Raw genomic sequence first — 12,270 nt, 5'->3', positions numbered from 1 at the left:
AGGAATTTGGAAACCAACTAAGCTACTGAACAAGTAATATTTTAATACCTTAACTGAAAAGTGTATTTAAAACAGATAAAACAAGTCAAAATGTGATTCAATTAATGAGGTATTTATTGTGTACCTACTGTGTGGCCAACACAAGTCTAGAACTTAGGTAGGAGAAAAATACTCATAAGACTGAATTTAAGGAAGTTTTATTTTAGTTGGAAGGACAAAATAGAAGACATGTTCACGTGAAACATTTAACCATTTAAGACAATGTAAGATTTTGTACTAAAATCTGGAAGATAGCAAGTCACAATACTTTAGAAGTTCCTGCATATCAGTATTAACTTTTGATCAAATTATTTACATTAGAGTCCGGAAATAGCACATAGGCACAGTCTGCCTTAGAGATGTATTGGCCTGCACAGTATTTTAGAAAAAAATGAATTCTTTGCCAACATCACGTTAAAAAATTAGAAGACATGACATAAAAATCCGTATTCTGGCTTCTTTTGAAAATATATTTTTTTGGCAGCACTAAGCCGGTACTTCGCTAAAACGTTTGTCAGGGCATACTCTCTTTAGTTCACTACAGCCCCACACTCTATTATGTCAATGGCCTGTTTCATTTGTTTATTTTACCCACCTTTCCCCCATAGACCTTTGAATGTGATAACTCAGTGTTCCCTCCCACCCCCCGCTTTTACAGAAGTGGAAAGTAAGGCCTAGAACGATCACACAGCCGTTTATTGGCACACTGTGGGCTGGAACCCAGATTTCCTCAACCCCTAATCCAAAGGTCTTTCAACTATGAAAAGAATTTGTAGAAGAAATGAACATTATGTTTCTTTTTTTTAATTTGGGCTGTAATACTTTCTTAGTCATTAAAAAAAAAAAATTATAGATTACCTGCCTTCCTGTCCACTTCCACTCATCTCTGCTGTTCATAAATGCACACTTAGTTAGCAGCTGAAAGGGACAAGTGAATATGAGGTTAATTGAGAAGATCTGTACTTTTGTGAGTTGTTCTGAGATTGTGGATCCGAGATAGGCACTGTCTACCAAAGTTTCTAATGCTAGTGTCTCAAAAACACAACAGCTCTATACTAAAATGACTTAGGATATAGGAGGTTTTTCTCCAAAGTCTCATATTGAAACAGTTATGATGGAATAAGCATAATTAAGTGACTCTATTTCCTTAAATATGTTATATCACCTAAAGCAGCCTTGCAGTTTGAAGTTAACGCCTGTGTGTCTAGCTATGCCTGTCACATAATGCATTCTCAGTAAACATGTTCTGTTTTTTACCTAGTAATCCTACATGCCTTTTCAATTCTTTATTTTGTTAAAGGACTTGCTATTGTGACCAAATATATTACAAAGGGCTGGAAAGAGGTCCATGAATTATATAAAGAAAAAGCACTTTCTGTGGAGACTGAAAAGTTATTAAAGTATCTGGAGGCTGTAGAGAAAGTGAAGCACACAAAAGATGAGCTGGAAGTCATTCATCTAATAGAAGAGCATAGATTAGTTAGGGAACATCTTCTAACAAATCACTTAAAGTCTAAAGAGGTAAGTAAATTATAATATGTTATAGCGTGTGATGAAACATGAGTAATTTATATGTGTTAAAAGGGTAACTATATATTTGGGTAACTGTATATTAATATTTTTTAAGGAAAAATGAAAATATTTTTATCTTGAAATTAGTGTTTGTTTAAAGTACGTAACACACTGCCCAGATGTAGTTGGCATTCAGTAAGTGTTAGTTCCGATCCAGAAAATATGCTGGTTAATTTGACTTGCTAATTAAAAATAAATAAATAAAATTGTTCTATGCAGGTCCTTCATAAAATATACTTCATTTTCTTGCTCTAGTAAAGAGCAAGTTAGTTTATTTGATAAGCCTTTGACCAGTTCGCACAAATTTTTGTTTAGAAAGTGCTCTGAACCCCAAAAGAAACCCTTAGAGAATATATCATTAATATTATTATTGATATAGCTGTTACACTGATTCATTTCTTCTTAATTCCTTATATTTCTGCCTATGTTATTGCAATAGATATGGAAGGCTTTGTTACAAGAAATGCCTCTTACTGCATTACTAAGAAATCTAGGAAAGATGACTGCCAATTCAGTGCTTGAACCAGGAAATTCAGAAGTATCTTTAGTATGTGAAAAACTGTGTAACGAAAAACTGTTGAAAAAGGTAAGCATTACCTTTGTTAGCTACTACTAATTGAAAAAGTTGGCTCCTAAATTTTAGAAATACAGTCAGCACATTTTTTAGGTGTTCGCAGACTTTTATCTTACCAAATTGCATTTTGACTCTGAAATCTAAGATTAGTATGTCCTCATTTTTCTCTTTTCTTTATGAAGGAGTATTTATTAGCTATAATAACAAAAATCTAAGACATAATTACAATTTTTCATTTGAATTTTGCGTTTACTTTCTGTGTTTGTCTTGTTTCTAGGCTCGTATACATCCATTTCATGTTTTAATTGCATTAGAAACTTATAAAATAGGGCATGGGCTCAGAGGAAAACTGAAGTGGTGCCCTGATGAAGACATTCTGACAGCTTTGGATGCCGCTTTTTATAAAACGTTTAAGGTAATGGTTTGATTTTTGTTTTAAAACAAATGACCCAATTAGGACTTAATATCTTTTGTAAAAACACATTTTAAAGGTGATATTAATAGTTTAACCATTTTTGATTAGATATTCGTTTGTTTTTCCTTGTTCATATGAAGGTGGGTATAAAATTAACATTTTAAGTTTATGAGTAAAGTATTTCTCCCTGCCTTTGGGCAACAACCAATTATCCTAAGATCATTTTGACAAGTTTTAAATTACCAAATTTAAAATTTTGCATTCCTGTGGAATCCTTTGACTTAGTCCTCTGTCCTCTGTTTTTCTCATTAATCAGTAGTGGATCTCCTCTGTCTTGAGAGGAAGTGATTTTTTTAGGAATGAAACTCCTACATCAGAGCCGTAAGTTAAAATTTTTGGTTTTAAAAATTTCTTGCTATTCAACAAAATACTAGTAACCAAATTCCACAACAAGTTAAAGGGATTATACAAGTGAGATTTATCCTCAACATACAAGGTTGGTTCAATATACAAAAATCAGTCAATGAAGATCGGTCAGTAGATCAGTCTATTAATAGAATGGAGGGACAACTACATGATCATCTCAATTAATGCAGAAAGAGCGTTTGGCAAAATTCAGTACCCTTTCATGATTTAAAAAAACCCTCAATAAACTAGGAATAGAAGTGAACTTTCTCAACGTGATAAAGGCCATATATAAAAAACCCACAGCTATCATTATACTCAATAGTGAAAGAATGAAATTTTTTTCCTCCAAGATAAGGAATAAGACAAGCATGCCCACTTGCTCCACTTCAATTCTACATAATACTGGAAGTTCTAACAGGCAAGAAAAAGAAAAACGGCATCCCAATTGGAAAGGAAGAAAAATTATCTCTGTTCTCAAATGACGTTATCTTATATGTAGAAAACCCTAAAATATCCACAAAAAACTGTTAGAGCTAACAAACGAATTCAGCAAAATTGTAGGACATAAAATCAATAGGCAGAAATCAGTAGTATTTTTATACACTAGCAATGAACAATCTAAAAGCCAAGTTAAAACATTTCCATTTATAAAATAGCATCCAAAAGAATAAAAGACTTAAGAATAAATTTAACTATGGAGGTGCAGACATATACTGGAAACTACAAAACATTGCTGAAAGAAATTTAAGACATTAATAAATGGGAAGATATCCAGTGTTCATAGTTTGAAAGACTTAATATTGTTATGATGACAGTACTACCCAAAGCGATCTACAGATTCAGTGCAATCTCTATGGCATGTTTTGCAGAAGCAGAAAACCCGTTCCAAAATGTATGTGGACTCTCAAGGGACCCCAGATAGTGAAACCAATCTTGAAAAAGAACAAAATTGGAAGACTCACACTTCCAAACTTACAAGTTTCAAAACTTACTACAAAGCTACAGTACTTAAAACAGTGTGGTACTGGCATAAAGACAGACATATAGATCAATGGAATAGAATAGAGAACCTAGAAATAAACTGTCACGTGTATGGTCAGTTGATTTTTGACAAGAGTATCAAAACAGTTCAATGGGGAAATGACAATCTTCAACAGGTGGTGCTGGGGAGACTGGATATCCACATGCAAAAGAATGAATTTGGACCATTACTTCAAACCATATACAAAAAATTAACTCAAAGTGGATCAGTAGGGGGCCGGCCCCGTGGCGTATCAGTTAAGTGTGCGCGCTCCACTGCTGGCGGCCCGGGTTCAGATCCCGGGCACGCACCGACGCACCGCTTGTCAGGCCATGCTGTGGCAGCGTCCCATATAAAGTGGAGGAAGATGGGCACGGATGTTAGCCCAGGGCCAGTCTCCCTCAGCAAAAAAAGAAGAGGATAGGCATGGATGTTAGTTCAGGGCTGATCTTCCTCACAAAAAAAAAAAAAAAAAAGTGGATAGTGACCTGTATTTAAGAGCTAAAACTATAAAATTCTTAGAAGAAAACATAGGAAAAAGCTTTATGACATTGGATTTGGCAATAGGTTCTTAAATATGACAGCAAAAGCAGAGGCAACAAAAGAAAAAGTAGATAAGTTGGACTTCATCAAAATTTAAATCTTTTGTGCATCAAAGGACACTTGAAAGTGAAAAGATAACCTAAAGAATAGGAGAAAATATTTGCATATCATATATCTGATAGGGGTTTAATGTCCAGAACGTATATATAAACAACTTGTACAACTCAACAGTAAAAATACAAACAACCCAATTCAAAAATAGGCAAAGTATTTGAAGAGACGTTTCTCCAAAGAAGATACACAAATGGCCAATAAGAACATGAAAAGATGCTCAGCATCATTAGTCATCAGGGAAATGCAAATCAAAACCACAGTGAGATACCACTTTACACATAGTTGGATGGCTCTTAACAAAAAGCAGAAATAACAAGCATTTGGAACTATATGGAGAAATTGAAACCCTGGTGTATTGCTGTTAGGAATGCAAAGTGGTGCAGCCCCTGGGGAAGATAGTTTGGTTATTCCTCAAAAAGTTAAACATAGGATTACTGTACCATCCATCAATTCCACCACCCATGTATATACCCGAAAGAGTTGAAAACGGACTCAAACAGATACTTGTACATGAATATTTGTAGGATCATTATTCACAATAGCCAAAAGGTAGAAACAACCCAAGTGTTCATCAACAGATGAATATGTAAACAAGGTATGGTATATACATACAGTGGAGTATTCAGTCTTACAAAGGGATGGAATTTGAAACACACTACAACATGGATGGACCTTGAAAACGTTATGCTAAGTGAAATTAGCCAGACACAAAAGGACATGTATTATGTAATTCCACTTATATGAAGTATCTGGAACAGGCAAATTCATAGAGACCGAAAGTAACACAGAAGTTGCCAGAGGCTAGAGGGAGGTGGGAATGGGAGTTGTTATTAATGTATACAGAGTTTGTATTTGGGATGATGAAAAAGTTCTGGAAATAGTAGTGGTGATTATATAACATTTTGAATGTACTTAATGCCACAGAATCATGCAATTAAAAATGATTAAAAAGTAAATTTTATGTTATTTGTATTTTAATACCACAAAAAACAATTTGCTAGAAATTTCCTGTTTTCTTCATGAGGAAAGATTTAAAAAACAGGGAGATGTTAACTTCTTCAAATAAAATTATTAAATGGGCTATTTTATTTCCTTTGTTTTACCTGTAGTAAAAGCTAAGCATTGTTAAATACTTGTCAATTAATTGGTAAATCAAAAATCAGGCTTTTTATCTTAGAGAGTCTTTCAAATGAAAGATAACTAAATATGATTTGTTAGAAATTTAATCTACTTATAATTTCTGTGATTGCTTTTGATTTGTTTTATTTTGTTTTCTCTTCAGACAGTTGAGCCAACTGGAAAGCGTTTCCTGCTGGCTGTTGATGTCAGTGCTTCTATGAACCAAAGAGTTTTGGGCAGTGTGCTCAACGCTAGCACAGTGGCTGCAGCCATGTGCATGGTGAGGACACCTCAGACAATTTAGGATGTTTGCCACCCTACAAAATGTTTATTGTGGGGCAAAATTGTAAAGTTAGGGGGGCGGCCCGGTGACACAAGTGGTTAAGTGCAGCGGCCTGGGGTTCGCCGGTTCGGATCCCAGGCACGCACCGACGCACTGCTTGTCAGGCCATGCTGTGGCGGCATCCCATATAAAGTGGAGGAAGATGGGCACAGATGTTAGCCCAGGGCCAGTCTTCCTCAGCAAAAAAAGAGGAGGATTGGCAGATGTTAGCTCAGGGCTGATCTTCCTCACACACACACAAAAAAAATTGTAAAGTTAGATATGATCCAGAATTATGTTTTCACTTATTTTTGTCATTTTGGTTTATTTGGCACACTTTCATTTCGTTTAAATATCATTTCATATCTAAAGATAATTAAAAATTAACCAAGTTCTAAGTATGTTGTATATATACTTAAGTATATTATATAATTATATATACTTAGGTATGTACAGTATCATAGGTATATTGAAAAAGCATGTCTAAAGAACAGTCAGAATAGAAATTTTAATTTGACAACAAAAGATTAAATATTAATAGTATTTTGAGGGAGTAGATAATGCCTAGAGAAGTTATTAATGAGTAGAGAAGTTAAAAGATCAGGAACTAACAACAGTCAGGAGACTTTGGTTCTGGCCTGACTCTCTCACTGAATAGCAAGAAATGAATCATGGGCGAGCTTCTTAGTTCCTCTTCTGTGGCTTTATTCCTTATTTAATGAAATGAGAAGACTATATACTCTATTTGCTTTAAAGGATTGTTGTGAAAACCAGTGTCTTTGTAAGAGTTTGTGAAAGTACTTTAAAAGCTATACTGTTACTGTGTAGTTCCAAAACACAATAAGTTTAGAATTAAAATAAGCATCATAGAGTGTTTCTTTTAAAGATAAAGTTTTATGAACCTCAAGATACTATGTTTATTTCCCCCAAATCTGCTGAAAATTACTACCATTGAATTTTTCAGGTTGTCACACGAACAGAAAAAGATTCTTATGTAGTTGCTTTTTCAGATGAAATGGTACCATGTCCAGTGACTACAGATATGACCTTACCACAGGTCTTAATGGTTATGAATCAGGTAAGAAATTATTTTATTAAGTTTACTTAACATGTGTTGTATAATAATTTTATATTGATATCGTGACTGATATTAATAAATTTGTGAGAACAACTTGTTTCATCTAAATTTTCTCATGAGCACAAAATCAAAAAATATGTGCAAGCTTGGGAAAGGCCTGTATATTGCCTCTAAACAAAGAGATAATGTAAAAAGTAGTATTTTTAAGTACTTAGTTATTTCAGACATCTCAGTACAGAAACTAGAGCACTTTCTTTTATTGTTATTCATGTGTCTGTTCTGAGTTAGATCCCAGCAGGTGGAACTGACTGCTCTCTTCCAATGATCTGGGCTCAGAAGACAAATACAGCTGCTGATGTCTTCATTGTGTTCACTGATAATGAGACCTTTGCTGGAAGTGTCCATCCAGCTGTTGCTCTGAGGGAGTATCGAAAGGTAAAACAAATTCTAATATTCTTTCTCGCCCCAAATAAGAGTCAATTCTCAAACATTCACTATATTTCAAAAAAATGATACTGAAGGTAGTTCTGTACCTTTGTATGAGGAATACAATGCCAGTTCTGGACTCTGCAGTAGTTGAAATAAGAAAGTATTGGCTACACATATATAATTTATTTCAACCAGTTCCGATTCAATATATTACTAAGACTATCCTTTGCAAACAGTTTTTTGGTAATAATCAAAATATTTATTTTACCTTAACTATAAATTTTCTAATGATTCACTGTGCTCCTTGAAAAATTAAAGTATCATTTGTGAGTTTTCTTAAGGGACTACCTAAAGTGAAAGCAAAGCTGTATGTATAATCTATGTTTTAAGTTTATGGCTATTTCTGTATTCTAATCAGTGCTCTCCAATTGAGCTCTCTGAAATGATGGAAACAATTCTATATCCACACTATCCAGTATGGTAGCCACTAGTCACATGGGTCTTTTGAGCACTTGAATTGTTGCTAGTGTGACTGGAAGTAGCAGTAGAACTTCACCCCGTGGGAGACCTGCTGAATCAGAAACTCTGGGGCTGGGACTGTGTTTTAACAATCTCTTCTGGGGATTCTGAATTATGCTTAAGTTTGAGAACGACAAGTGAGAGAATAGAATTTGGAGTCAAGACAGCCTGGGTTCCAAGTCCTGGGTTTCTCTCTTTTACTAACTGTGGACCTGAGCAAATTATTTAACTGATAAATGTCATAGTAGTATATCACTACTATGATATATGTCATAGTGGTTAATAGTACTATGTACCGTTAAGGGTTGTTTTAACAATTACATTAATTACTTGAAAAGTTCATTATGGTGTCTGACATAGGGCACCCTGAGTAATTGTTGGTTTTTCTCAAAAACTCAATCATTTTAACCTTAAATCATAGCTGTAGAGGACAGGTTCCTACATGTGACATGTATGTATTACACATAGCAAAGTCATAGGCCAAATATTAATAATCCCAGGGAAATATTATTTATATGTACCCACACACACTGCCCCAGTGTTTGATATGTTAGTAAAAATGTCTGATGCACCTGAATACCCTGGCAGATTTCCTAAGTACAGAGTCCCTGGGCTGCTCAGGAATGTATTCTACGGCCCATAGAACAAATAATAATATAAAACAGAGAAGCAAGAATTTCAGGCAAGTTGTTTACACAATTTTATTTTCTATTCTGAAGATCACATAGTCTGGCCCTGAAAGATTGACAAATTTTATGGAGAGAAAACAAAATTGACTTTGTAATGAAAAGCTGTGATAGAATTTAGAGTGTTTAATTTTAGAGGTTATTTGCTTTTGCTTACATAGTAATTTTTTAAATATGTATTTTGATCTTTTCCTACAGAAGATGGGTATTCCAGCTAAATTGATTGTTTGTGGAATGACATCAAATGGTTTTACCATTGCAGACCCAGATGATAGAGGCATGTTGGATATGTGTGGCTTTGATACTGGAGCTCTGGATGTAATTCGAAATTTCACATTAGATGTGATTTAACAATAAGCACCAGCATGAGCTAAGAGGTCCGTTGCCATCAGTGATCTCACTAAAAATACGAAGCTACTTCCCAGCTAATCTTAATCCAATGAAAGATGATAAAATGATGGTATAGTATGTGCATAATGGAAAGTTTACCTTACCAAAAAAAAAAGAAAGGAAAAATCAGATGAGCCCAAAGTTCTTTCTGCCTACTAAACTAGCTCTTGGGAAATAGCTTCAGAATACACTGTAGCTCCCTCTGTCTAATAGAGAACTTCTTGTTGATAGAGACTGTAAATAGTCAAACAGTTTTGCTTTGCATAACAATCACATTTGTACTTAAAAGAAGTGAGAGCCAAAAGTGTAAGTAGTTGCATATCATGTCACTTGTTTCAGAAGTGCTTCCATTTTTCTTAAATGTTTTCATTGGGAAAGGACAGCTTTGATAATGTCCATATACTCTGAAATGCACTGGACCATTTAACTGTGATGGAATATGAAACTCATCTGTAAACTTTTATACCAAGGAGGTAAAAAAAAAAAAAAAAAAATAAGATGTTTGATTAAATTATGAGTTTTACAAATTCCATTAAGAGTTTTCTAAGATCACATAAATAGCAGCTTTCTTAATTCAGTGAAAAAGATATTTTGTTTCTGATGTCTTGTTTACACTCGATTGTTACCATTAACTAGAAACATAATGGAAACCCCTGAGAAAAGACTCTAAAGTTTATGTCAGCTGAGGAAGTCTATTTGGTTTGCTTTTTGTTTGTTTGTTTTGGTGTATTTTATTGCTGTGAGTGAGGGGCGTGACTTGACAGTTTCCTCTGAATTATAACAGCATAACCTCAGGTAGTCACACTTTCTTTTTTTCATACTCTTAAATGAAAACAACATAAAATATTTCAAGCATTTCACTCCACTCGTAATCTGAAAGTATGACAATTAAAATCTCAACTGTAAACAGATTAGCTTTTTCCTTACTTTAAAATAAATATTGTTCTAGTTACTTTTAACTATTTTTTTTAGCCAATTATAAATGGGTTTTAGATATTTTCTAATTGTAAGCATGTCAGTGGCCTCCTATGTCTTTGTCCATTATTCATTGTGGCAAAACATTCTTTTTTGATAGTATAAAAAAATAATAAAGCAAGGTAGGTCTTTCAGGTTTGAAAGGCAGTTTTTGAGTAGCATAGTTACCACTAACCAGTCTCTAAGAAATGATTTATTTCTATTTTATTCGTGTATATTAAACTTTCTTTTCATTACACTAAAGTGCATTTTGTTGAGCAAAGATCCCTTTGTGGGGAGGTTTAACTTTTGAAATGCCAGTATCTGCTCATAATTATATCATGGTTGTCTAAGATAGCTTACACATAAAACTTCAGTTTTTATGTATTCTTTAAATATTAATTAGGGATTTACTGGGGATTTATAAAGCCCTTTTCACTGTTATGTGAAAAGTCAAACTAGTAAGTGTAAATTATGGATATTTACATGCTTGGACGGGTTAAAGGTTTTATGTTTTGTGGGGAAGGGGGACTTTAGTAGTGTTAGAGTTTGTGTAGATATTTTCTTCTGTTTCATGGGAAATTTGGGCTCTAGGAGTGACAAGAAAATGCTCCTTTCAAAGTTATTTGACAGATTTATGCTGGCTCCAATATGTAGCCATTCCTTCAAGGCTAGCAATTTGTAAATGTTGTGATTTACCTGAGAACTCTTTGCTCAGCAAAGCTAATAGCACCCCTCCACCCCCACCCAAAATACATTGTTTCTGATGTCATTCTGTTTTTAACCCTCTGTCAAGCGTTGGATATAATGTCTTAGCTACTTTTGATACATTAAAATATTATGTTCAGGTTGAATTTAAAGTTTAAAGAACCTAATAGAATTAAGTTCTCATTTTTGAATTCTTTAAGTAAACCAAGATCTTAAAAGTTATAACATGATCTAATTTTTTATTCCTAATAGAAATGTTTAATGGAATATAGTATAAGTTTATTTCCCTCAGTTATGTACTATCTCTGTAGTGCTTTTAAACAGATATATTCACAAACTAATATTAAATCCATCAGAGAAATCAGATTAGATGTGACCTTTTTGAAGTATTTAGGTAAGTCTCATTAAATAGATTAGGGTGAGATTTAAGAAAGAAGAAAAAGAATACTAAAAGGAGCCACCCCAGAAAGTAACTTTATTTTCAAATCATGGAATTTTAGAGCTGGAAGAAACCTCTGAAATTTAAAAGGTAATTTTTTAATTTAGGGATCCGAGGTCTAAGAGAGTGTGGCTTTGGAGCACTAGATCTAGAAATCTTGGTCTCTTCGTTCCCATCCCAGTGTTCATTTCTCCACAAAATGGAAAACACTGACTCCCAAGAGTAGGGGATAAAATAGTTACTCAGACTTTTATCTTTCTAGGTATTAGGAAATAGTCTATATACATGATTGCTTTGGGAGTAGAAAAACAGAGAAATTGTGAACATGTAGACTTCTGCAGTTCATAGTAATCCCCAAGCACAATTAACATCTTAATAACCTGTGTTGCTATATAACATACTCCTATAGAAAAAATAAAAAATTTACCTCATTATGAATAAAATGTACTCAAGTGATAAAGAAGTTTTATTTTCTGAATTACTGAATTACTTTTAGAATTACTGCTACATTAATATGTAGGGAAATGTTGCTTTTAAAAACAATCCTAAGAAAATAAATGAACTTTATTTCCTAGAAAATATGTAAATATTTTCAAGATATAGTTGTAATTAGTAAAACAAAAATTAATCTTATAATCCTACTCTTGTTAGTTGAAATTTCTTAGATCCCATTTAGTAACACTGTTATAATAGTTTAGTAACTTTTATGGGAACATTAGTGAGGAAGATACTAGTAAATGGAATTTAGTGTTACCCCTCTGGAATTGCTTTTGCTTTATCTAATTTACTGTGTGACTGTAGACAACCAATTTAACCTATGTGATTCAATTTTGCTATCTTTAAAAAGTAACATATCTGATGCCTGAATTATCAATGATGTAATATTTATAGAAAAGTTTAAATTGGGAGGAAGGCTTGCAATACCAATTAGAGCTTTTTT

At 33.6% G+C, this 12,270-nt stretch overlaps 1 protein-coding gene across 4 annotated transcripts in view; it reads left to right on the top strand.

The window, feature by feature from the left end:
* RO60 (Ro60, Y RNA binding protein) overlaps positions 1 to 12,270 on the top strand; it is a 29,191-nt gene that overhangs the window by 11,708 nt on the left and 5,213 nt on the right. For 2 of the 4 annotated variants that reach the window (XM_004438993.3, XM_087424354.1), the window contains exons 3-9: positions 1,340 to 1,560; positions 2,051 to 2,197; positions 2,463 to 2,600; positions 5,969 to 6,085; positions 7,092 to 7,205; positions 7,494 to 7,640; positions 9,038 to 11,793. In XM_004438993.3, the coding sequence (XP_004439050.1) occupies positions 1,340 to 1,560; positions 2,051 to 2,197; positions 2,463 to 2,600; positions 5,969 to 6,085; positions 7,092 to 7,205; positions 7,494 to 7,640; positions 9,038 to 9,190 (1,037 nt within the window). In that variant the 3' untranslated portion in view covers positions 9,191 to 11,793. Of the gene's footprint in view, positions 1 to 1,339; positions 1,561 to 2,050; positions 2,198 to 2,462; positions 2,601 to 5,968; positions 6,086 to 7,091; positions 7,206 to 7,493; positions 7,641 to 9,037; positions 11,794 to 12,270 lie in introns of those variants that run through there. The other 2 variants (XM_087424355.1, XM_087424356.1) reach the window with 2 other exon arrangements.

Source organism: Ceratotherium simum, chromosome 36 (assembly GCF_057802395.1).
Source record: "Ceratotherium simum simum isolate JZ-2026a chromosome 36, ASM5780239v1, whole genome shotgun sequence".
In the NCBI taxonomy this organism is placed as follows: domain Eukaryota; kingdom Metazoa; phylum Chordata; class Mammalia; order Perissodactyla; family Rhinocerotidae; genus Ceratotherium; species Ceratotherium simum.
Note: the sequence above shows the minus strand (reverse complement) of the source record. Positions and strands in the feature narration are given on the sequence as shown.